At 42.8% G+C, this 23,923-nt stretch overlaps 1 protein-coding gene across 5 annotated transcripts in view; it reads left to right on the forward strand.

The window, feature by feature from the left end:
* CABIN1 (calcineurin binding protein 1) overlaps positions 1-23,923 on the forward strand; it is a 233,314-nt gene that overhangs the window by 183,959 nt on the left and 25,432 nt on the right. For all 5 annotated transcript variants that reach the window (XR_005589496.1, XM_039504802.1, XM_039504805.1 and 2 more), the window contains exons 34-36: positions 6,542-6,836; positions 21,055-21,219; positions 23,511-23,737. Coding sequence is in view for 4 of the 5 variants with exons in the window: in XM_039504802.1 (XP_039360736.1) it covers positions 6,542-6,836; positions 21,055-21,219; positions 23,511-23,737 (687 nt within the window). In the remaining variant the exon portion in view is untranslated. The remainder of the gene's footprint in view (positions 1-6,541; positions 6,837-21,054; positions 21,220-23,510; positions 23,738-23,923) is intronic.

The raw sequence follows: 23,923 nt of genomic DNA on the forward strand, positions 1-23,923 counted from the left end.
CAGCTGCCTCCAACGCCTGTAGCTTCACCACCCAGCCCTGAAAACTATGACCCTTACCCACTGCACTCAACCCCCATCACCATGCAGTATAGCCTTCCTGAAGTGCAGCACTCATTGCACAGCACTCCAGACAGGAAGTCTGAGTATGAAAACAGGACATACGCAAATCTGTGATTGTACAATTCCCCACCCCATCCCCTTGCCCTTTCTGTTTCCCAAGCAGTTGCATTTCTTTTCAATAACTGGATTTTCTTTCCAATAAATGGATTTTTTGGCTTTGAAAACATTCTTTATTATTGCATAAAATAAAAGATACCTTAACCCAGGAAAGCAACAGGCACTGCAAGTCACCGTAGCAAACACAGATTCCTACTACCATTGGAACCACTGCACTTCACTCCCGTGCAGGGCACCAAACATTACTGGTGGCTTTCAGCCTCAAATTCCTCCCTCAGGGCATCCCTAATCCTTGCCGCCCCGCGCTGGGCCCCTCTAATAGCCCTGCTCTCTGGCTGTTCAGATTTAGCCTCCAGGTGTTGAACCTCCAAGTTCCATGCCTGAGTGAATCTTTCACCCTTCCCTTCACAAATGTTATGGAGGGTACAGCACACGGATATAACCGCGGAGATGCTGTCATCAGCCAGGTCCAGCTTCCCATACAGAAAGCGCTAGCGGCCCTTTAAATGGCCAAAAGCACACTCCACGCTCATTCTGCACCGGCTTAGCCTGTTATTTAACTGCTCCTTACTGCTGTCAGGGCTCCCTGTGTAGGGTTTCATGAGCCACGGCATTAAAGGGTAAGCGGAGTCTCCTAGGATCACAATGGACATTTTGACTTCCCCTATGGTGATCTTCTGGTCTGGGAAAAAAGTCCCAGCTTGCAGCTTCCTGAACAGGCCAGTGTTCCGAAAGATGCGTGCATCATGCACCTTTCTGGGCCAGCCTGCATTAATGTCAATGAAACGCCTACGGTGATCCACAAGTGCCTGGAGAACCATAGAGAAATACCCCTTCCGATTAATGTACTCGGAAGCTAGGTATTTTTCTATGGTGCCAGAATTGGAATATGCGTCCCATCTATCGCCACTCTGTAGTTAGGGAAACCCATTTGTGCAAAGCCAGCCACAATGTCGTGCACATTACCCAGAGTCATGGTTCTTCTGAGCAGGATGCGATTAATGGCCTTGCAAACTTGCATCAACACAATTGCAACAGTCAACTTTCCCACTCCAAACTGGTTAGCGACCGATCGGTAGCTGTCTGCAGTTGCCAGCTTCCAGATTGCAATAGCCACCCGCTTCTCCACCGTCAGGGCAGCTCTCATTCTCGTGTGCTTGCGCCGCAGGGTGTGGGTGAGCTCCTCACACAGTCCCATGAAAGTGGCTTTTCTCATCTGAAAGTTCTGCAGCCACTGCTTGTCATCCCAGACTTGCAGGATGATGTGATCGCACCACTCAGTGCTTGTTTCCCGAGCCCAAAAGCGGCGTTCCACGGTCATGAGCATGTCCATGAATGCCACAAGCAGTCTCGTGTTGTATGCGTTACACAAGTCGATATTGTTGGAGTCCTCACTGTCAGTTTGGATCTTAAGGAGTAACTCAACTGCCAAACATGACGTGCTGACGAGACTTGTCAGCACATTCCTCAGCAGTTCGGGCTCCGTTCATTAAAATAGACATTAAAATAGATGTGGCCCCATAAACCTTGATAAGTATTACTGCTTATGGGATCATGCACACCTGCAGACCGAAAGGGAAGACAGTACAAAAAACGTTGAAAGATGGCACCAAATGTGGATGGAAGCACAGGGATTGCTGGAATGCGAACCGACGCATCACAGGGCATTGGGACAGGACCCAGAATGCCCCAACCCCCCACCCCCTTCCCACAATCCACAGCGCCAGAATGGGAAGAGGTGTTCTGTGGGATAGCTGCCCACAATACACTACTCCCAATGCCGCTGCAAGTGCCGCAAATGTGGCCACGCTAGTGCGCTTGCAGCTGTCAGTGAGGACAGACTGCAGCGCTTTCCCTACTGCGTGCTCCGAAAGCTGGTTTAACTGAAAGCACTCTACGTCTGCAAGTGTAGCCATGCCCTTAGTTTCTTCAGGATGTTTCTCATGCAAAGTGTAATAGTCCTGTGTTTTTGCTGCTAGGCAATCACCTGCATGACATTAAAATAGATTTGGCCCCATAAACCTTGATAAGTATTACTGCTTATGGGATCATGCACACCTGCTTTATGTGTAAGTTGGCATCAGTGACTGATATAGAAGTGCCACAACTCTTGTCCTCACACTTTAAACTAAATATTTTCAAAACAGGTAATCCTTCACGCCTATTATAATTCTTCCTCCTCCCATATTCTTGCTTAGTTATTTTTGATCCTACTCCAGCTTCCTCGACTTCAATAAAATGTCATAAACATTTCAACTTCTCTCAGGAGGGCAGCAGTGGAATTGTGGTGGGGGCAGTATATAGTGATAAGGCCAGGATTCTTTTCTGTATATACTGTGGGAGATTTTTTGTTTTTTAAGACTGTCTCCTTACCCCCACTTTCATCATCAAAGAAACTTATCAAGGTTATGTTCACCTACTAACATCTCTGTTTCATTGGATTGAAGGGGATCTAATTTTCTCTATCTCCAGAATCAGTAAGACAGCCCTTCATCAGTTTACATTTGGAAAGTTTTCTTAACAGCCATTAAGATAAGAAACTTTTTTCAAGTAAAACCTTAAATCAGTGGTTCTCAAAGCCCCCATTGCCCTGGAGCGGCGAACCGCGGCCAGTGGGAGCTGCGATCCGGCCGAACCTGCGGACGCAGCAGGTAAACAAACCGGCCTGGCCCGGCAGGGGCTTTCCTTGAAGAAGCAGTGGACCGGCTTTGCGAACCACTGCCTTAAATCACATTGAAGCTAATGGATCTATCAGATTAGTACTAGTACAGGATAATGCCATGTGCTGATGCATTATTACCCCTGCTTTGCACAAACGCACATTCATGAGCAGTGGGAGGCCATAGCCCCTAGCGCTGCCTGTCTTTTCTGCCTGAGGCCCCTCCTCTCCCACTGAAGCCCAGAGGGGCCCCCAGCCCTCAACCTCCCGAGTGCCAGGCAGGTGGCATGTGACCCCCTCCCCCTCCCAAGCACTGGGCAGGAAGCATGGCCCCCACCCTGCCCCAGAGGTCCAGGCAGCGCCCTTTCCAACACTGGAGCGCAGGACGGCTTCCAGTGCCCTGGAGCACCAGTGGAGTCAGTGGCCCCAGGACAGCCCCCATTAACCCCTGGGCCTCGGCCACAGGGGAAGAGCCCTCCGCAGCACAGTGTCGGGAAGCAGGAGTGGGTCTGGAGGTGGAGCGTGGGCAGGGCCATGCAGGGCTGTTTGAGCTGGCCTTTAATACCCACTGCCCATGTGCACATTTCTGCTGAAGTTCAGATTTATTATAAGAAACTATTGTGCTGTAAAGTAACTGACTGTTGGATGGAATAACTAAATCCTTTCCAACACACACACACCCATAGTTTTCCATTATACACTAACAATTGGAATCTTGGTCTTGTTGGTGCCCAAGCACTCTATCAGCTCCAGTCAGGACAATGGCTGCAACTTTTTAAGTGAAACTTATGTTGTACAGTGCTGGTCCATATACACATGAAATATGTTTTTGCTTATACCACCATTGGGTGCCAACATGCTTCTTAGAGGGCAACCCTGGCAGTCTTAGGCTGCCAAGAAAAAGTCTTACACAGACCTTGAAATTTTACACGAATGAACCACTTGAAAGACAATATGCCAAATATATTCCTGGTTGACTTCAGTTTTACTATGTATGAATTTGGCCTTTTATGTATGCGTGCATGCATGGATTATGTCAGTCAAATCTCTGTCCCCACCCTACACGCCCATTCATCTGCAATTAAAAAAACCTTACTATATTCAACTTTCACAGTGGTTTCCTTCAAGCTCCAGTTAAGTGTTATATGGGAATCTGTCAGTGACTCCCCTTTCATGTACCTTTCAGTTTCTTCTTGCCTCACCATCTGTTTTCTCCTTTATCTCTTGTATGTCCCCAACTCTTGCCTTTTCCTCCTCTCTGACCTTTCTATTCATGCATTCCTTTTCCCACCCGTCATATAAGTTACATGTCTCCCACACTCCATTTACTAATTTAATCCCTATCTTTCCCCTTTTTTGTCACTCCTCCATTCTCACTCCTCTCTCTGTGCTCACTACCTGTATAAATGTAAGGTGTTTTTTTATTACTAATAGTGTGGCTGGATTTTTTTAATGTTTGGATAACTTGGACTATCAATAGCATCTTCAGTTGTCTATACTTTTTCAGAATTTAGGATGTTATGTATGCAGGAAATTTGTCTTCTGTGTACAGTATCACATAAATTAGGTGCATTATGAGTTTTTACATCCTCTCCATCAGAAACCGGACATTGCTAGAGGCACAGTACACCTTATCTGATCCAGTATGGCAATTATGATGTAAATATAGATTTTTTTAAATTAATTGGCAGTGAGATTTTAACCATATCTATTAAATACTGAGACTGATTAAATATACACACTAATAACACAGAAGTGACTTTAGAAGTTCAAGAGTGCTCTCCAGTATTGAATTTTAAATGTATTAAATATTACTGATTTTCTGGTACAAATTCACTCCAGAGTTTGTCAGTGGAGTTCAACCCCTACTTCTCACACCGTTGTAATAAATGTGTGGACACCTAGGACACCCTGGTCCCTTAGAACATTGGCAGCAGAGATAGAACTCTGATCTTCTTGCTCCAAAAGCACAGGCCCTACTGCATGAACTGGGAATGAATCTCCTTTTACTTTAGTGGTTTAGGGCGGGGGTGGACAAACTTTTTGGCCCAAGGGCCACATCTGGGTATAGAAATTGTATGGTGGGCCATGAATGCTCACAAAATTGGGGGTTGGGGTGCGGGAGGGGGTGAGAGCTCCGGATGAGGGTGTGGGCTGTGGAGTGGGGCCAGAAATGAGGGATTCAGGGTGTGGGAGGGGGGTGAGGGCTCTGGCTGGGGATGTGGGCTCTGGGGTGGGTCTGAGGATGAGGGGTTGGGGGTGCAGGAGGGTACTCTGGGTTGGGACCAAGGGGTTTGGAGGCAGGAGCAGGATCAGGACTGGGGCAGGGTGTTGGAGCATGGGAGGGGATCAGTGGGGGAAGGCTCCTGGCATCGCTTACCTCAAGCAGCTCCTGGAAGCAGCAGCATGTCCCCCCTCCGACTCCTACGCGGCGGCACAGCCAGGCTTCTGCACGCTGCCCCATCCACAGGCGTCACCCCTGCAGCTCTGATTGGCCATGGTTCCTGGCCAGTGGGAGCTGCAGCGGCAGTGCTTGGGGTGGGGCAGTGTGCGGAGCCTCCTGGCTGCCCCTACATGTAGGGGCTGGAGCAACATGCCGTTGCTTCCAGGAGCTGTGCGGAGCCACGGCACGGAGTGGGGTGAGCCCCCAACCCTGCTCCCTGGCGGGAGCTCAAGGGCCAGATTAAAATGTCTGAAGGGCTGGATGCGGCCCCCGGGCTGTAGTTTGCCCACCCCTGGTTTAGGGACTATGAGACTGACAGTTGACAGCTTGGAGTCTGTCTAGCCGGTTCCTTACAACTTAATCTGAATGAAGATTGTTAAGAACACAAAGGCAGTCTGTAGCTTTAAAAACTGGACTATTATATCCAGCCTATCTATTGGTATGGAATGTGGGAGGGCTTTTATTTTATTTGAGCTGTCTTTCCCTTCCTTGGTGAATTTAAATCACACTTCCACCTCTTGGTTACGTAACTAGTAGCAATGCTTCATATTCTTAGTTGTGCCCTTGGATAAGAGCCCAGCCGTTAGTATTGATATTTTATCCTCACTATTTAAGTCCAAAGGCAAGAGAGCTTCCAGATCAGTCATTTCAAGCTGGACTTCAGCGTTATTCGCTCTGCTGCAGCAATTGATAATCATTGACCTTAGGATAGGCACATTTTTATTATTTTACAAATATAAATACTCTCTTCTCTCCTCATTTCTTTTGCTGTCTTTCAGAGCCTTACACACAGTATTTTCTTTTAATAATTTGGGGATTTGAAGCTCAATTCTTCCAAGAGCACTATCTATTAGATTAAACCCAGAGTTTGCCAACAGTTCTTTTTAATTGAAAGAGCTTCTTTCTATTCATGGGAGTTTGGAACATTCCTGAATTTCATCCTGTTTAATAATAAAGTTCAGCTGAGTATATTATGCTGTAAGGAGCTTTCTATACAAAGCAGCTCAATTAGAGCACTATAACTGTGAATATGAATAAGTACTCCAGGTGGTGCTTTGATAAATGAACGGTAAATTATGGAAGATAAATACTTACCTAGGGGGAAGATTTTATTGTTATGGTTAATATATATGTGCACAAGAGAGATGCTCTTTTTTTGCATTATGCAAGTGACCACGGTACTTGCAGTTTCCATTTAATAAGGTTACATATATGAGCTCAGTAGGCCATATTTTCTCACCATCTTTCCTTTTTTAATGTAGTCCATAGGGGAAACGCCAACAACCCCAAAGCATATAAAGGACAACAAAGAGAGCTTCTTCCCAGCAACTCCAGCAACGCTGCCTCCTACACCAGCGAATCCAGACACTGTGACTTCTGAAAACCTCCTAAAACTGAACGATCTTCATTCCAAACCCAAGCCGGCATCCTCTTCCTCCTCCTCTTCTTCCTCAGCATCTTCTTCAGTGCCCCCACCACAGACACCACACAAGGACATCGAGCTGCACCAGTGCCAGAGTGCAGAGACTGCTCCCAGCATGTCTTATATTACGCATGGTAAGTCTGCGCCTAATAAAATGTCTTGACTGTCTCTAACTGACTTGCCCAAGGGAACACAGTAAGTCAGTGGCAGAATACTGCCACAAGTCACATTTTTTAATCACTAGACCATATGCAAAAGAACACAAGAGGCCACACAAATTTTAAAACTTGTCCCTGGTTTTGAAAGGGACATATACAGGGCCGCCGGGGGGGGGGGGGCAATTTGCGCCGGGCCCCAAAGGGGCCCCGCAATGGTCCAGGTCTTCGGCAGCATTTCGGCGGCGGGGGGCCCTTCAGTGCTGCCGAAGACGTGGAGCAACTAAAGGGCCCCCCACTGCCGAAATGCCCCGCGAGCCCTGGCCCAGCGGTGGTCTGGGTCTTCAGCGGTGGGGGGCCCTTCAGTCGCTCCAGGTCTTCGGTGGCATTTCAGTAGTGGGGGGCCCTTCAGTGCTGCCGAAGACGCGGAGCAATTGAAGGGCCCCCTGCCGCCGAAATACCACCAAGGACCCGGACCGCCGCCGGGTGAGTACAAGCGCCGCAGCTCCCCCGCTTTGTCCCAGGCCCCCTGAATCCTGGACATATATATTACTAGAACTGATCAAAGAGTTGTCCTCTGTGTGTGTATGTAAAGTATAAAAGTTCTATAGCTCATTGAAAAGGAGGGTTTCTGATTCTGCTGTGGTATAAAATAGGTATTTATTTTCTCAAGTGGTTGACTTAAAGAAATAGTGATGGTTTAAAATTGCTTAGACGTTTGAAATGTTAGACATAATACCAGTGGAGATGGATTAGTGAGCAATGTGTATGTGAAGTAGTCAAAGGTGCATGAATAATATAACTTACTATATGTATATCACTGCCACGTGTTTGTGTGTGTGTTTGTGTAGAAATGCAGAATGTAGTAAATCCCAAACTTGTACAGTACTAGTAACTTTTTTGTAGGGTAGCATCATCTTTGTGGGGTAGCATCATCTTTATGCCACAGATTTTAGAGAGAAACTATTTTATAAGATATTTGGTCATCTGATATGCTATTGGTACTGTTTTGGGGTGTTTATATATTTTCTGCACTGGAAAATGGAGTGTTGGCTTAGTTACAATGAGCCATGCTAACTACAGAATGATAGTTGTGTGAGGCAGAATAAACAGTAGCTGAGAGGACTGGAATGATAGAATTCCAATATTTGTAGCCCTAACGTAGTTTGATGAGCACAGGGTGCAGATAAGGTGGTCAAAGATGCAAAATACATACAGTTTAGAGTCCATGGTTGGCATGAGAACATGACTTACAAGGGACCATTTTATGTTGTTGGTCCTAGACAGGCAAGCAAGATGAGAGATTTTAATGAATCTTCTCACTCTTGCGTTTTTGGCAACAGGCCAGCCACAGCATGGTCAGTAGGCAAAGGGAGGGTGATAGGCTAGCACCCTCAGCATTACTAACCTCCACAGAGGATATGAAGCCCGAGCCCCACTCTGTACTGGCCAGCGGATCCTAGGGGTGCTCACGTGTGGAAGCATAATGATGCACCCACTTAAAAGGTGGCAGAATTCTTGCTGCAGTGTACGCTGTGGAGCCCCAGGAGGAATTCTGTCTGAATCAACCACAATTCTTCCTGTGGCTTCTGTTAACAGCCTAGCCCCCTCCAGCTATACAGATTCCCCCAATGTGGGATTGTGCCTTAAGGGCACAATCTGGCCCTGAAGGTATGTGACTTTTATATGAAATATATACAATGCAACCTCAATTACCCAAAATTATCATCTGAAACAAGAGCATGTCTTTGGTGTTTGTTAATTGCATTGAAAATTTCCACAGTTATCCAAAATTATTTAGTCCTCTCTTGCATTCAGATAATCAAAATTGTAGTTTGTAGATGACTATTTCATAAATTAATATTTACATTATGGGCACGATGGTCAAAAGTGCCTAAAGCCCTTTTTCAAAAGTGACTTGGCCCCTGTCTGTATAAAGAAACTAATCACACTATTTTCAGATAATATTAAAAGCCAGAGACAAATTTACACAAGCCCGGTATGTTTACTGTTAAGAATGAAATGTCATATATCCATCCAGGCACTGTAGAATGGAGCAAATCAGAGTAGTGTTACGGTAGTATCAACGTATTGGAGGCTTACTCATTAACAGTCATCATCAATACTTCATGAGCTAGTCTCAAACTGGTTTGTTTGAAAGAAATTTTGCTTTGTGACTGAGTATCTTTGTATAGTTTATGCGCACACACTAACTGTACATGATTTTTTCCTTATGTAATCAGCCTTGGCAGCTAAATGCACATAATCTTCTGAATACATCAGCAACAAAGAGAAAACCAGGGAGAAATCAATTTTCCCAACGAGCTAATCTCTCAGAGAGTACAGGATGAAATTGAAATTTAACATCCGCCACTAATAGTCACATTATAATCACCTCCCATTTCTTCTCCACAAATCCTGTGGTGGGAGGGAGAGAATGTTGCAGTCAGATTTGTCCCGAAATGGAATTATATGGTATTATCATGGGATGTCTTTCCAGGCTTGTTCAACAGAGAATAATTCAGGTCCATCCCTGGAGGAGGAAAAAAATGAAACCTCTGCCTTTTAAAGTTGTGCTCTCACTGAGCAGAGAAGTAGGAATGACAATGCAGGTTTGAGCTCCCATGTGCCATTGCTTTACACGTAAAACTCATAAGCACTTCTGACATACTTTCCTCTATCTAATTTTCCAGGCCATCCTGCAGTGGCTGGAACATTTATTTTAATCTTTTGACTCTCTAGGCCTTTCAGGGATTTGTGAGGCTTCTGATGGCTTCTTTCATGGTTTCTGTACATCTTCCGGTGGTGGGAGAGGGGTGGGTTAGCTGCCAAAATTATTGCCCTGAAGTCTCCTGTCTGAAGATCAAGAGGCTTTCTCTGTACAGCTCTCATTTCAGTGCTGAGTGCCTGTATTGTTTCCGGCTGTCTGGATCTCAGATCCACCTGACAGGTCATTTCTCTAGCTGAGAGAGACACCAATTACTGCTCTGTCCTTTGCTTCTTTTTTCTTTCTACTCCTCCCCTAGCCACACCCCCACTTTTTAAACAATGATTGCTAAATTCATAAGTTTTACCCTTTCTTTTTGCTCTTTTCTGCCATTATTTCTCCTTTTCTCTGTAAAGTCTCTGCCTTATTTTTCAAGTAATCTTTTTATTTTTCACCCTTTTTCCTTCCTGCCTTTCCTTTTAATTGCCACTTTCATACCCCCACCATGTCTGTTTGTCCATCTCAGAGGATTTTCTGTCCCCAAGTATTAACTACTGTAATTCTTCATGTTCTTGAATTACACAACAGTTTTCCAAGCAGTGTTGGTGTCCTGCCAGTCATTCCCCATGTAAACATTTTAATGAGATCTTGCAACTGGTATACAGCAACCAGTACAGAAACTACAGCACAATGAAGTCCAATGACCAGGTGCTAATGACAGCATGGAAACTTCCTACATTTAGGTATAAATTCACATGGGGCTGCCAGCCTTCTTAGCTTGGCATAGAATTGACTCAGGGGAGAGCTGTAAAATAGGTCAAGTAGGATAAACCCTCTCCAGCTCTGCCACACAATTCCAATAGCTGTACTGTTCCATCGCTCTGAAAATCTTACTAGTGTGGTTGTTTTTTTCCCAGATGGTCTCCCTTTTTCCCCCCCATTTCTTAATCCAGTGATGATTATTAGAAGGAAAACATTAACATGGGTCCAGGCAAGGAGGTACAGGATAGCAAGAGAGGATTTCCACATCTGGATTTATTCAGAAGTGAGGCTGACTCTGCTTGAAACCAGTATTGCACTAGATCTGCATATAAAATGGAGGGAGGGGGAAGTGGGGTCCTGCCCCGCTAAATAAATGCTGAGATTTTTAAAGGACATTAAAATATAAGGTTAAGATTTTAACTGGTGAAATTCTGCTGTTTTATGATGATTCCTTTGACATGCCTTCTGCCCTCCCTGTCTGTCCCCTTCCCCCACCCCCACCCCTTCCCAGGAGCAGCAGCAGATCACTGACATTGTATTCTGGTCTCCATTCCTTCACAAAGGAATCACAGTGCAGTATATGGAGGAGAGCTGGGTCCCCCTGGTGAGACTAGAGCAGAATGCACTGAGGATTTTAAGATTTAATTACCTGCCTTCAGTTGCCTTGTTTTTACTTCTACCTTAGCTACTGCCTGTTATGGTGATGGTACTCAGTGGTACAGATAATTATCACTTTTGACTTCCAAATACATGAAATTGTTTTAGTTTGCCATGATGCATTCTTCCTGAAACTTGTAAATGACCCTTTTACTCACATGCAAAACAGATTTTTATCAAATATTGAAGCTGTGACATACCCCTTCCAAAATTAGGAAGTTCAGAGTTAAGACAAATACTCCATCCTTAGTTCTTTCTATAATGTCTAAGTATTGCAACATACATAGTGTGTAAATATCCTGCTTTGATCCCAGATATTTGTCGTGCTTGGACACAACAGAACAAGTTAAGAATGTAGTGATCATTCTGAAAGTACCTAAGCTTTATAACCCTATCTGTTGAAATATAGTAAATGAGATGCAGTGATGGTTGAAGAAGACTGCGTAGGGCCCAGGAGGTTGAGTGACAATATGATAATAGCTATAGAGAAGGAACTGGTACTAGATTTGATTCAGCATGAGAAATAATGGACAGTGTGATGGGGTCACCCGCCACACTGGCACCACCTGCTGGGCATTTTGAGAATTAGCTCAGTCCCAGCAGGTGCATCCTTGTGTGGTGGTGGCTCTCCCATCCCTGCTTCTGCCTGCAAACCAGTTACGACTCCTTTCTCTTGGCACCTGCTTCATGGCACAGCCCTCAAGCTGTGTCACCATCCAGTTCCTCTCCCCCCCCCAACCCTTTCCAGGGGACTCCTCCAACAAGAGTCCAGCCACTCCTTGCAGCGGCTCAGCAGTGCACAGCCGGGCCACTCCTTCAGCAGCTATTGGGGGAGGGGAGGGCATGCAGGCCTGCCCACTGCTCCGGGCCCCGGGCCAGGGACCCTGCAAATGGAAGCTTCCTGCCGCCTCTTCCTTCCAGCACACTGTCTCTATTCCCTGAGCCACTTTCCTGTAGCCTCAGTTCCTTCTGCTCCTGCCTCTGGCTCCAGCTTCTTTTCCCTCTTCCTAGGGTCTCGAGCCTGTAAATCCTGGCAGCCTGCCAAGAGCCCTCTGGGAAGCCAGTTTTCTCCCTGCAGCAGATTCTCTTGTGCTGGTCTGCAGCTTCCTTTTATATGGGCTGGCGGCTGGGCCCTGATTAGCTGGTCCAGCCTCCACCCTAATTGGCTGTTTCCTCTGCAGCCACACCTTTGGCTGGCTGCCTGCCGCTCAGCCTTGCTAGGCTGATTTGAGCCCTCGCAGAGCCAGTGCGGGGCGGGCGCCCCATCAGAGGCAGGAATAGTGAGCTCAAGAGCAGAAGCTCAAAATAAAGGTGGTTATAATAATAATAATATATGGAAATATACCTATCTCATAGAACTGGAAAGGACCCTGAAAGGTCATCAAGTTCAGCCCCCTGCCTTCACTAGCAGGACCAAGTACTGATTTTGCCTCAGATCCATAGGTGGCCCCCTCAAGGATTGAGCTCATAACCCTGGGTTTAGCAGATCAGTGCTCAAACCACTGAGCTATCCCTCCCCCCCGTTGTAGGATAGGAAGTCTTTAACATATGTTAATACAGCATTTAATATGGCAGGGTGTGGAATTTTGCTTCCCCACTTCAGAGACCTATCAGGATCATGTTAAGATGGTTTCACTTATATCTCTGAGACAATACCCAGAGAGTCACGATGGGCACTTGCTCTTCCATCTCCAGAGTTCTCAGAGGGATCCTACCTCCATTTCTGATACCTTTTTTTCAATACAAATCTATATAAAGCAACAAAGCGAGATTGTGAAACAGCATGGACTAAAATGCCCGATGTTTACAGAAGACACCCAGCTCTACATTGCCTTCACATCAGCTACAAATAGCACAGTCTCCCAGCTGGCCTGAACTTGGTTGAGTTCAGCAATTGGATGCAGAGCCGTTGATGGAAGCTGAAGCCTGAAAAGACTGAGGTGATACAAATAGAGTGGGAAGTACTTCTGAGAACTCACAAACTCTCTTAACCTTATCTTCCATTGAGCGCATCTGCCTTCATATTAATACAGTACATAGTGTAATGTTCATCTTGATTCCTCACTGTTTTTGAATAGCTGCTGCCACCCAAAATCCCCTTTTTCCATCTGTGGCTGATTAGATGGGACCCCCTTCTGTTTTGTTTGGACTTAGCCACAGTGATCCACAGCAACTTCTGGGTTTGCTTATTATAATTTTCTGTACCTGGGGACAAAATGCCAAACTTTGTAAAAGCTACTTTTAGTTCAGAGCATAGCAGTCCATCTGCTCTCCAGTGCAGAATGCCAAGATCACATGACCCCATTTCTCATTCTCTTCTCTGAATGCTGAATTAAATTCAAGGTTTCAGTCCTTGTCTTCAAAGCCATCTTTGGGACTGGACCGAGTTAACTTGGGGACTTCCTAACCCTGTGTGATCAATGATCTCCATTGACAGCTATGTTCCACTGGAAAATGGAACAGTCAGACCTAAGAATGGTACCTGGTTGCAGAGAAGATGGAGCTTTCTCAGTGATTGGCCCAAAAAACTGAAACTTGTTCCTGGAAGAGAACCAGTATGACCATTAATCCTTGTCTTCCTTCTGAGTGAAATGCAAAACCCAAGCCTTCCCACGGCATCACGTTTTTAAAAAATCATTTTTCTTGCATGCCTTCTGGTTTTTAGGAACATTTTTTCCTTTATCTCTTTTTTTTTTTAAATGTGATGTTATTTTGGGTATGCTCTACCAAAGAGATGGGTTTGGCATTTCATTCTGAAGCTGCTGAGGCTCATGGTTAACAAGATCTCTTCTAGGAGTGAGTTTCAGCTTTGTAGGTAATCTCATTTTAAATCCTTATATTTTTATAAATCCTTATGTCTTTTTCTTTGTTGTCTTGTCCCCCTCACTTCCATTTTCCATCTCTCCATCCCTTATTTCCCTTTTTTCTCTTGACCAGCACAACAGGTGCACTCTGAGAACAACCTCACTTTTGAATGTCAGTGTTTGTGAAGGATCTCTTAATTCCGTCTTGTCTCACATGCAGACAGCACAAGCTGATCACTTGATTGGATACATTCTCTCCCTTCTCCTCCTCACGACATACCTATTTGGAGTACAGCAGATTGAGTTAGCTAGCTAGCATGATACATTAATGCCAAAAACATTTCAGTTCATGTAGTGGCTTTACTGCCTTTCTTTTTCTGATGGCTACCATTTGAATTCCACTTGTATGACATATATTACAAACTCTGTGTCTCCAGAATCCCTTGATAGAATTAAACCTGTGTATGAGATCTGTTATGTATATGTATACATACAATTAAAGCAACAAAGATAGACCTACAATATACCAAATTGTGATAAAGATATTGGGATGTATCTTGCTGAGACAGGGTGACCTTCTAAGAGGAGTGGGTAGTGAGACATTGCATATGGACTTTTGACTGTACATACATTTCAGATTTATACTATGGGCTAGATTTTCAGTTGTTGGCCACCTCTTTTTTTGTATGCAGAATTGCAAACATGTATGGACACTAATCTTTGCATGCACTTTTTACATGGTGTAACACCCTTGTTAATTGAAATGTTAGTAATTGCACCCAGAAAATCCATTAATGTCAATGGTGGTTTTGAGTGCAAATGCTAACTCTTACATGCACATTGCTGTTATACTATGCAAACGAAATAACTGTGCACATGCAAGTGATAGAAATTTTAGTAGGTGTGATCACTGAAGCCAAGTGAAGGCCGAATAGAGGCCCAGATGAAAATCTACTCCACTGCTATTGCATAACTTATTTATACAATGCTTTAAAAGTTTTTTTTAACCATTCACCAGTCTAATAGCAACTTTCACTAACCTCTACTGTGTTTATTTGGCTCGGGGACAAGAAAGGATTAAATATTGTCAGAGAAGGGAGAGACTTGCGGCTTTTTCCAGGCAGCTATTAAATTTAAACAACATAAGAACATAACGGCCATTCTGGGTCAGACCAAAGGTCCATCTAGCCCAGTATCCTGTCTTCCAACAGTGGCCAATGTCAGGTGCCCCAGAGGGAATGAACAGAACAGGTAATCATCAAGTGATCCATCCCCTGTTGCCCAATCCCAGCTTCTGGCAAACAGAGGCTAAGGACACCATCCCTACCCATCCTGGCTAATAGCCATTGATGGACCTATCCAACAGATTAACGTACATAAAATTCACCAGCAATGGACTACAAATGAAAAACTGCTGCTGTACTCCAGTAGTGCTGTGTACAATGTTGTTCTCTCCAAGTTATTAACTACTGTTGAGTCAGATGTTAAGACACTAAAATCAGGTAGCTTACTGTTTTTTAAATGACACTGTAAAGAAATCATGGAACTGGACACCAAACTTCAGTCTTCAACAAATATTTAGAAAGAGATTTAAAAGTTTAATATAAGAAAAAGGATTTGGGGAACAAAACATTCTTTTTTTAAGGTTTCCCCTTCCCCCATGTGCATCTGGGGTTCTAAGTATTCATAGACCTAGATATAGATACTCTCACCTTTCCATTAGAGTGCAGTATTCTCTTCACCGTGGTATCTGAGCATCTTTCATTTAATCATATCACAGAACTTTGTTCCAAAACTTTACCTTCTTCAAGGTTTCTCTGAAAGGAATTTTTATCACTGTGGCTTTGTGCTTCATTGTTGTATCTAGTTTCTTGCATGTTGCACTTCCATTCAAATACTCATTACTTGTCATTCTTGTCACAGTTTGTGCACTGATATCGGTCACAATGTTTTTAAGCCCTCTTCCAACTTCCACGCTCTACCTTTTTTTTTCTCTTCATCTGTTCCAATATAACTTTCTCCACTCTGTGTATTTAAGTGGGTCTTCATGATAAAGACCTAGAATCCTAGAGATACAAAAGCCATATTAAGTCATCTAATCCATTTCCCTGCAGGTACAATATTGTTCCCTTTAGAGAAGCAGCATAGACTAAACTAAGCACAATACTGTCAGCCAGAAATACCAAAATGCTAATCCTACCTCTGTGACTTATTTGCTGTCTGGTCTTGGACATGTTCCTTAACTCTCTGTGGAGCACTTAACTCTTCTCCCTTTTATAGGCATGGAGCTCTCCTCTCTTCAAGCTGAGGGTAGGCAGGGTGCAGAAAGCTTTTCTATCGTGTGCACGGCCTTAAGCACTAGCACAGCACTTTGAAGGCTCACTGATCACTTCAAAAAAAAGGGGGGAGGGGGAAATGGGGGCGTGGAGTTCAGAGCAGAGCATTTGTCCCCATGTCTATGCCCCATCTGAAAAACAGGGATAGCAATACTTACCTACCTTGCATGATGAATTACGGTTTGATTCTGTAGCCCTGTGCTCGAGCTGAGAGTAGTACTTACATGCAATTAAACCCACTGAGGTCACTGAGACTAATCATGTGAGTACTATTCAGTACAAGTAAAGATTGCAGAATTGAGTCTTCACTGTGTCTAAAGTGTTTTTATGATGTAAAAGTACTATAGGACTGCTTAATAGTATTATGTTTCCCAGTGTTTCCTCTCATAATACAATACTTGTAGCTTTTTTTGTATTGTCTACTTAAGCACTTGATACTTTTGGCCATGGTTTCCCCCAGTCATACCTTTTGGAAACCCAGGTATGAATCTGTTTTGGAGTTTGAGTTCAGAGCTCAGCTCTTTCATTTTTCCTATGATGAGATGATATTTTGCTCTTTCTCTTCCTCTCTTTTAGTCCTTAATATGTCTTTGTGTGTGTATGTATTAATAGTTCGCTCCTTGAACAGCTGGAAAGCATCTGCTTAAGGTGTTAGTCTCATTATCCAGTTTGTTTTGTCAGTTTTTGTCAATAAATAAAGGCAGGTGTTTGATTTTGATTAAAACATTAACATCATAATGTTGGTCTCTTTTAATACCTTACGGTACAAGAAAATCAAATGACACTGTACAGAGCACAAGGAGAGCAGAGCAGCAGTTTATCACTTACAGCCCCTCTGCTTGTAAACTTTCTGTTCATGTGTAAAATGCAGGGAGAATATTTGCCATTTTTTTCATTGAATACATGTTAGAGTAGCAAAATAATGTGTCGTATTTGTATATATGATGCTCACTTGAAGTGTATAATATATATATCTACAGTTGTGTATATATGTATATAATATGTTCTCTGTATAAAGAGAGGTAGTGAAAGAGAATATTAACTATAATGAAGTCATGAACCCAGGCGCCCGCTATAGGCATCTGCAAACACTGGTTACCCTGGCAACAAGTGGAAAGAGGTTGGAGAGGAAAGCTGGAGTAGGTTGTTGCACTGAATTGTTTTCAGCTTGTTTCTTCCTCACTAAAGCAGGGAGATGTTGAAAGGTATGATGTGCCTCTTTCTATTGTGTATATTATATTATGTATAATAGAGAGCTGTTGGGAAGGGGTACGTTAAAATGTTATCTTATTCAGCTTCATTTTGCTCAGACAGACATGAACTTTTCTATTTAAATATTAACATAAATTTTCTATGTTGCAAATCTGTGTTTTCCCTTTGTGCTTACAGTTTGCAAGTTGCACTATAGTGTTTGAGTGCCAAATAAATCTCTGAAGTACTGTGTCTGTCCCATCTTCTGCCCAGGGACTGGTGGCTATTGCATCTCCTCTTAATGTCTTCAAAAACTGATTTTATTTTGAAGCTGGGTTTGTAGAACTAACGTCTGAAAATCTACCAGGCTCGTACCAGTACTGTGTGATATAGAAAGATCTAGTTGAACAGGACTAAAAATGAGCTTCTGAACACCGCTAGACTGTGCTGTATCGATTTCCTTGTGCTGATGCAGAATATTGTAGCTCATGACTTAGTGGAGTCCTTGCCTCCCTGGGGAAAGTTTTTATAAGCAGAACTAGGACATTATGTTTGTCGGGGCTGTAACAGTGTCTTCCACAAAGGCAAGTATCGGGATATTTTCTTCAGAATCTATTTTAGATGGCTAGGAGAAAATTGAATTGTGTGTGTCTTTTTTTGTTTATCCTTCAGTCTCTTGCTTTTTCTGTCTGTTCAAGGAGAAGAAATGTAGTGAATAACTTCCCATTATATTGAAGTGTCATTGGTACAAATTATGACAGGGACATTTGTATATGTATGTGTACACATCTGTGTGCAGTGAGACCACAGGTTAAGTGAAATTTTTTGGTATTTTGTTTGTAAATTCAGTTTTTAAACTTAGGAAAAAAAGATGTTGTTCTCAAGTAACCGTGGCACAAAACATCATAGTCACAAGAGAATAAAGAGTCTCAGCCAATATAGGGGCATAATTCAGTCACTGGGCATTTAACACCTCTGAGAGTAGAGTTATTGATTGATTAACTTGACATTGGCTCCTCGTTCTAGTAGTCTGGAGAATTCATTACAATATTATATTAACAATCACTGTTTCCAGAAAGGTCTCAATACAAATTCATATTTAGAGTTATCAGATTTATGTCCTTTCATTTGTATTCTCTTAAGAGTGAAAGGGAGCTGGCAAATTAAATCTAATTTTATTCAAGTGAAATCTAATCTTACTCTGTAAAACTAGATATACAAGACAAATTCAAAAGAAATTAATAAAGCAAATTATTGAATATGGAACAAGTACATGGATAGACTACGTATATTTCAAGCTAGCACCATTAGGCTAAAATTTGATTGCTCAGAAGACCCAATCAGCCAGGTCACATGACACAATCTAGTTAGAATCAAAATATAGCAAATCAGTCCAAACAATGAAATACCTTATAATCAAATAAAGCAAATAATCAGCATTAAAGGATAAGTATTCAGTCATTAAGCAATAACAGAAATCACAGCTTTTAATGTGAATGAGTGGTAAACTTTAATTAGTTGCTGAATTATTAAGCCCCTGATATGGCTTAGCAGTCAATGACATGTGATTTCTTCTTAGGTTACAGGATTTACAGCACACTCATATTTAGTATTTTATCTAATGAAAGTAACAGTAGATGGCAAACCTAGGTGACTAAAGACCACTTTATGCTTATCCCAGATTCTTAAAATCTGTCATCTGAGATGTTGCAGCAGCAAGGTGGAATTTGATAGCATGGCTGTTGTACAGGATAATCCCCCAAAATAGTCATTATTGTTCTGCTTCTCTTTTGGGGAGGCTGTGAAGTTCCTTCCTCTCTACCTCAGAGTCAGAAGAATTTTTCTGCAGTCATTTGAGTCTGGAAGTCTAGAGCGTCTAGCCCCCAACATATCCTCAAAGGCCAGCAGCATATAGGGCATTCATCCTGTCTTCAGTCCACTTCAGGGCTGCTGTTCTTTTTGTACACAGCCTCTGGTACTCTTGCTTATTGTTAAACCACACTTACACCTGGTGTAGAGAGAATCCAAGGTAGCAGGCATCAGTTTAGGTGACTCTTTTTTTTTTTTTTAAACCAATTAACATTTGCAAGTGCAATATTTTCACCACCACCTGGCTTGGTAAACTTATTCTCACAAACTGTTCAAGAAATTTAGGAAATGTAACTCATTAAATAATTCTACCTAGATAAGGAATCCCAGGTTAGCTAGGTATTCCTTTTAATAGAGTTGGCAGGTTCTTCAGCCATAAAACCTTCCGTTCAAACTCCTGCTGCAAAAGAACATAAGAACGGCCGTACTGGGTCAGACCAAAGGTCCATCTATCCCAGTATCCTGTCTCCCGACAGTGGCCAATGCCAGGTGCCCCAGAGGGAGTGAACCTAACAGGTAATGATCAAGTGATCTCTCTCCTGCCATCCATCTCCACCCTCTGACAAACAGAGGCTAGGGACACCATTCCTTACCCATCCTGGCTAATAGCCATTAATGGACTAAACCTCCATAAATTTATCTAGTTCTCTTTTAAACGCTGTTATAGTCCTAGCCTTCACAACCTCCTCAGGCAAGGAGTTCCACAAGTTGACTGTGCGCTGTGTCAAGAACAACCTCCTTTTATTTGTTTTAAACCTGCTGCCTATTAATTACATTTGGTGACCCCTAGTTCTTGTATTATGGGAATAAGTAAATAACTTTTCCTTATCTACTTTCTCCACATCACTCATGATTTTATATACCTCTATCATATCCCCACTTAGTCTCCTCTTTTCCAAGCTGAAAAGTCCTACCCTCTTTAATCTCTCCGCATATGGGATCTGTTCCAAACCCCTAATCATTTTAGTTGCCCTTCGCTGGACCTTTTATAGGCAAGAATCAAGCAGCAGAACATCAGCATAACAGATTGTGAGATCTTAGCTACGTTGGATGGAGATGGAAAAGTGGTTTTCTCATTGCAAAAAATACTGTTTTCTCCAGAAATGGTGGCAAGTTGAAATATATATTCCTTGGGTAGTAAGCGTTGTTATCAGTTAGTGAATCTAAGAAAGCTAACAGTTATTTCAACCTGTCCTTTCCAGAAAAGACTATGATTAGGATCTTATGGTAGTCAGTGAAAATTATACTACTCATATAAAACATGCAGTCCTGGCCTTGGAATCTATGAAAATTGCATTCAGTAAAATATTTTTCTAATATAAATTAGTATGGGTATGTGTGGGACTGGGGTAGAGAGAAAGCGTGTGTGCAAACTGGTACACACACTATAAAGATTTGAGCTGTATGTGTATATATTTTTGAATGCCAGAATCTGGGAATTTCACAATGCGTTGATTAAAAAAAACGCATTAGTAAAACTACAGTAGATAATTCTTTGTCTCCAAATTGGATAAGCCAAGCTGCTGCTTCCACTGTGTCTCAAAAGTTGGTGATCACATATACACATTTAGGGAATTCATTTGGCACACGGATGTGCCTTTGCATATGCGAGAATTATTTATCACGCACTGTTCCATCCAATCTTTTAAAAATGCTATGTTTTTAAAGGCTTCATGAAAATCTGTGCTTTAATTGATGGTACCAATTATCAGAATTGTAATGTTGCCACTGTAAATTGCCAGTATTTAATTTCAATCATGCTGTGGTTGAATAGTGGCAGAGTAACGAAATGCCCACCAGTTGTAAAATACACACAAAATCATTAGAATTGAAGAGATTTCTTATCTGTGAATTATCTTTCATTAATGAAGAGGAGGAGGAGCTGGAAGGACCTTTGGAAGGGCTTGGATTTCAGCAGCAAGAGTCCCGACTTTGCCAGCAGATGAAAATGGCTACTGTTGCTCCGTCGCCTGAGGCTGCACGCTGGCAAGTGGAATCAGTGACCAGCACAAGCTCAGGACATGGCTGTACCCAAGGTAAGAGTATTTCATGCTCCATAGAAGCTGAACGGTCTTTCTTTTGGTTTCATTTCTGAAAGTTTGTTTTAATGAGCAATAAATCCATCTGTAGCAATCTTGTACCCACCATGGGATATGCTTTCTCCAGCCTTCTCTCCATGCCTTCAGTCTTCCAGATTTTACAGACATTCATGGCAATGGCCCAGCTTCCTGGAGAAGTGCCTTATAATTCTTCATTGGTAATTCTCTTTGGCATATGACTTGCATGCTGAATACCAGTGGCAGCATAGCCAAACAAAAAGCACCATTGTACCTGGCCCTTACTCTGTAGTCTATGCTGCTTTTAAAGTAATAGTCTTTTTAAAAAATAAAAAGCTTACTGAGGTCACCTACGATCTGCAGTATACCAAATCCAGGGGAGCTGTTAACATGTCCAATCCTTTTGTCACTGCTTCAGTTAGGCACTTTCCTAACAGAGGATTCCTCCACTGTCCCAGATAAATTGGATACAGTTTGAAAGCAAAATCGGAAATTCACATTTATTACCTTTATTTTTTCCATGACTCTTCTCTTCTAATTAAACTGCTGGAGTGCCTGCCTCATGGAAAAAGATTTTCAGCAAGATTCAGAGAGAGATTGGACATTTATGTGGATAACAAGAATATTCATAGTTATAACAGTTAATGCTTTTTAAAAAAAAATAAAGTCTTATGCTTCAGGGCATAAGCCTGTCTCTCTAACTGTTAGGGATTGGGGTAGGGACTGACTTCTTGTTCTGTTTGTACAGCACCGAGCACTTTGGGGTCCTGGTCCATGATTAGGGCTTCTAGGTGTTATAGTAATACAAATATAAATAATAAGATGATACCTACATGGGAAGCAGGTTATTCTGCTTTTGCCTTCTGCTATGTTTCTTGCACCTTCCTCTGAAGCATCTGGCACTGTCCACACTCGGAGACAAGATACTATGATATATCTTGTCTCCAAATGTGGACAGTGCCAGATGCTTCAGAGGAAGGTGCAGGAAACATAGCAGAGGGACCTCAGGTCTGATTGAGAGTGGCAGATCTGATGTTCCTCTGTAGTATTAAGGACACACCAAATTCAGTTTTACATCATTTTATAGGTGGTGATGTGTCTGCAGGCCTTCATAATTGAGAGTTCCATTTGGCTCTGATTAAATAGCCCTGCCTAATCCCAATAAAACTGCCCAGCCTCTTACAGGTTTCTAGAACTGAAAGTGTTTAATTTGAAGAGCCGGAGGTTGTAGTACTTCTTGTTGTTGTACCTCTTACAGAGGTCCGCATCATGGATCAGGCTTGCATAATTTGATTTTATTGGTGGAGTGTTTTTTGTCATAGTTCCATATAGAAGGAGTAGCAGTATGGCTGAGAAATCTCTATTGCGGTCTCTCTCCTCTCTATGGACTAAGTAGGTCGACTAAGAGACAATGTCTTGTACTGATCATTATTACAGAAATATTATTTTTAATTTGTATTACTGTAGCTCCTAGGAGCTCTAATGATAGACATGGGCCCCACAGTGCCTAGGTCCTGTGCAAGCACACACCAAGTCTGTACTCCAAAGAGCTTACAGTCTAAGTGTAAGACAAGACAACAGCTGGATACAAACAAGACAGACGGGGAGAGTACAAAGAAACAATGAGACAGGAAGATAATGTAGCTGTGCAGATGTTTACAGGAAGCTCCTTCAAAGTGGAAGGGGCAAAATGGAATAAGGTGCTTGTTTGAACAAGCAGACAATGGATGCTGGGCCCACTGGCTGATCTGAGGTGGGAGTCAACACTCTCAGCAGTGGATGAGAGATGATAGGTTGGATGGGGTAGACCATGAGAGTGGTCTTGACAGGCAGCTTAAGTTAGATGCAGTAGAGAAGATGGAGCCTGTGGAGGGCTTCAAAGAGAGGAGTGACACGGTCAAAGTGATGGTCTAGGAAAACTAACTTTGCAGTGGCATCTTGAATGGATGTGAGTGGGGCAATATTACATTTACCACGTATTGTGCTCTTCAAGGAAAGTTTGAGATATTGTGTCTCTTAAGAAATGTCACTGCCTTTTTGCTGTTATCTAGAGCACGAACTGCAGAATTCTGAATCATTTTCTACCACTTGGCATCTCCTTCTGCTCTTCCATTTCTTTTTCCATTTCTGAGTCTTCATACAAAAATCTTTGCCGTGAAATATATGGCTGGCTCAGATGATTTTTTTAACTACGGTATTGTTTTCTATCCTTTGACATATGTAATCATGGAAAATCACTAAAATTCTTTTCCTGATTCTTTTCTCCTCAGCCTCCGGTTCCAAGCCAGAAGTCAGTTCCAATTCACAGTCCTTGGGAAGCCAGCAGAACAAGGCAGATAGCACCCGAGTAAAAACCCGCATTCTGCCCACCATGCCAAAGCTTTTTATCCCTTCATCTATCACCAAATTCCCACCTGAGATCACTGTCACCCCACCAACACCAACCTTACTTTCTCCAAAGGGCAGCATTTCAGAAGAGACAAAGCAAAAATTAAAGGTAATTCAAGAAAAAGAATAACTTTTAGGACATGTTTGGGTTTTGCCTTAATTCTCCCTTTAAAATGAAATTTTTCATGTCATTGGAACAACTGCTCCTTTTCCCAGCTCATCACAGGAGATGGTACAGGGTGTGGTCTGAGGCCTAGCTTCTCCCAAGTGGAGTTACTTTATGGACTAGTGAAGT

Source organism: Mauremys reevesii, linkage group 18 (assembly GCF_016161935.1).
Source record: "Mauremys reevesii isolate NIE-2019 linkage group 18, ASM1616193v1, whole genome shotgun sequence".
Classification (NCBI taxonomy): Eukaryota; Metazoa; Chordata; order Testudines; family Geoemydidae; genus Mauremys; species Mauremys reevesii.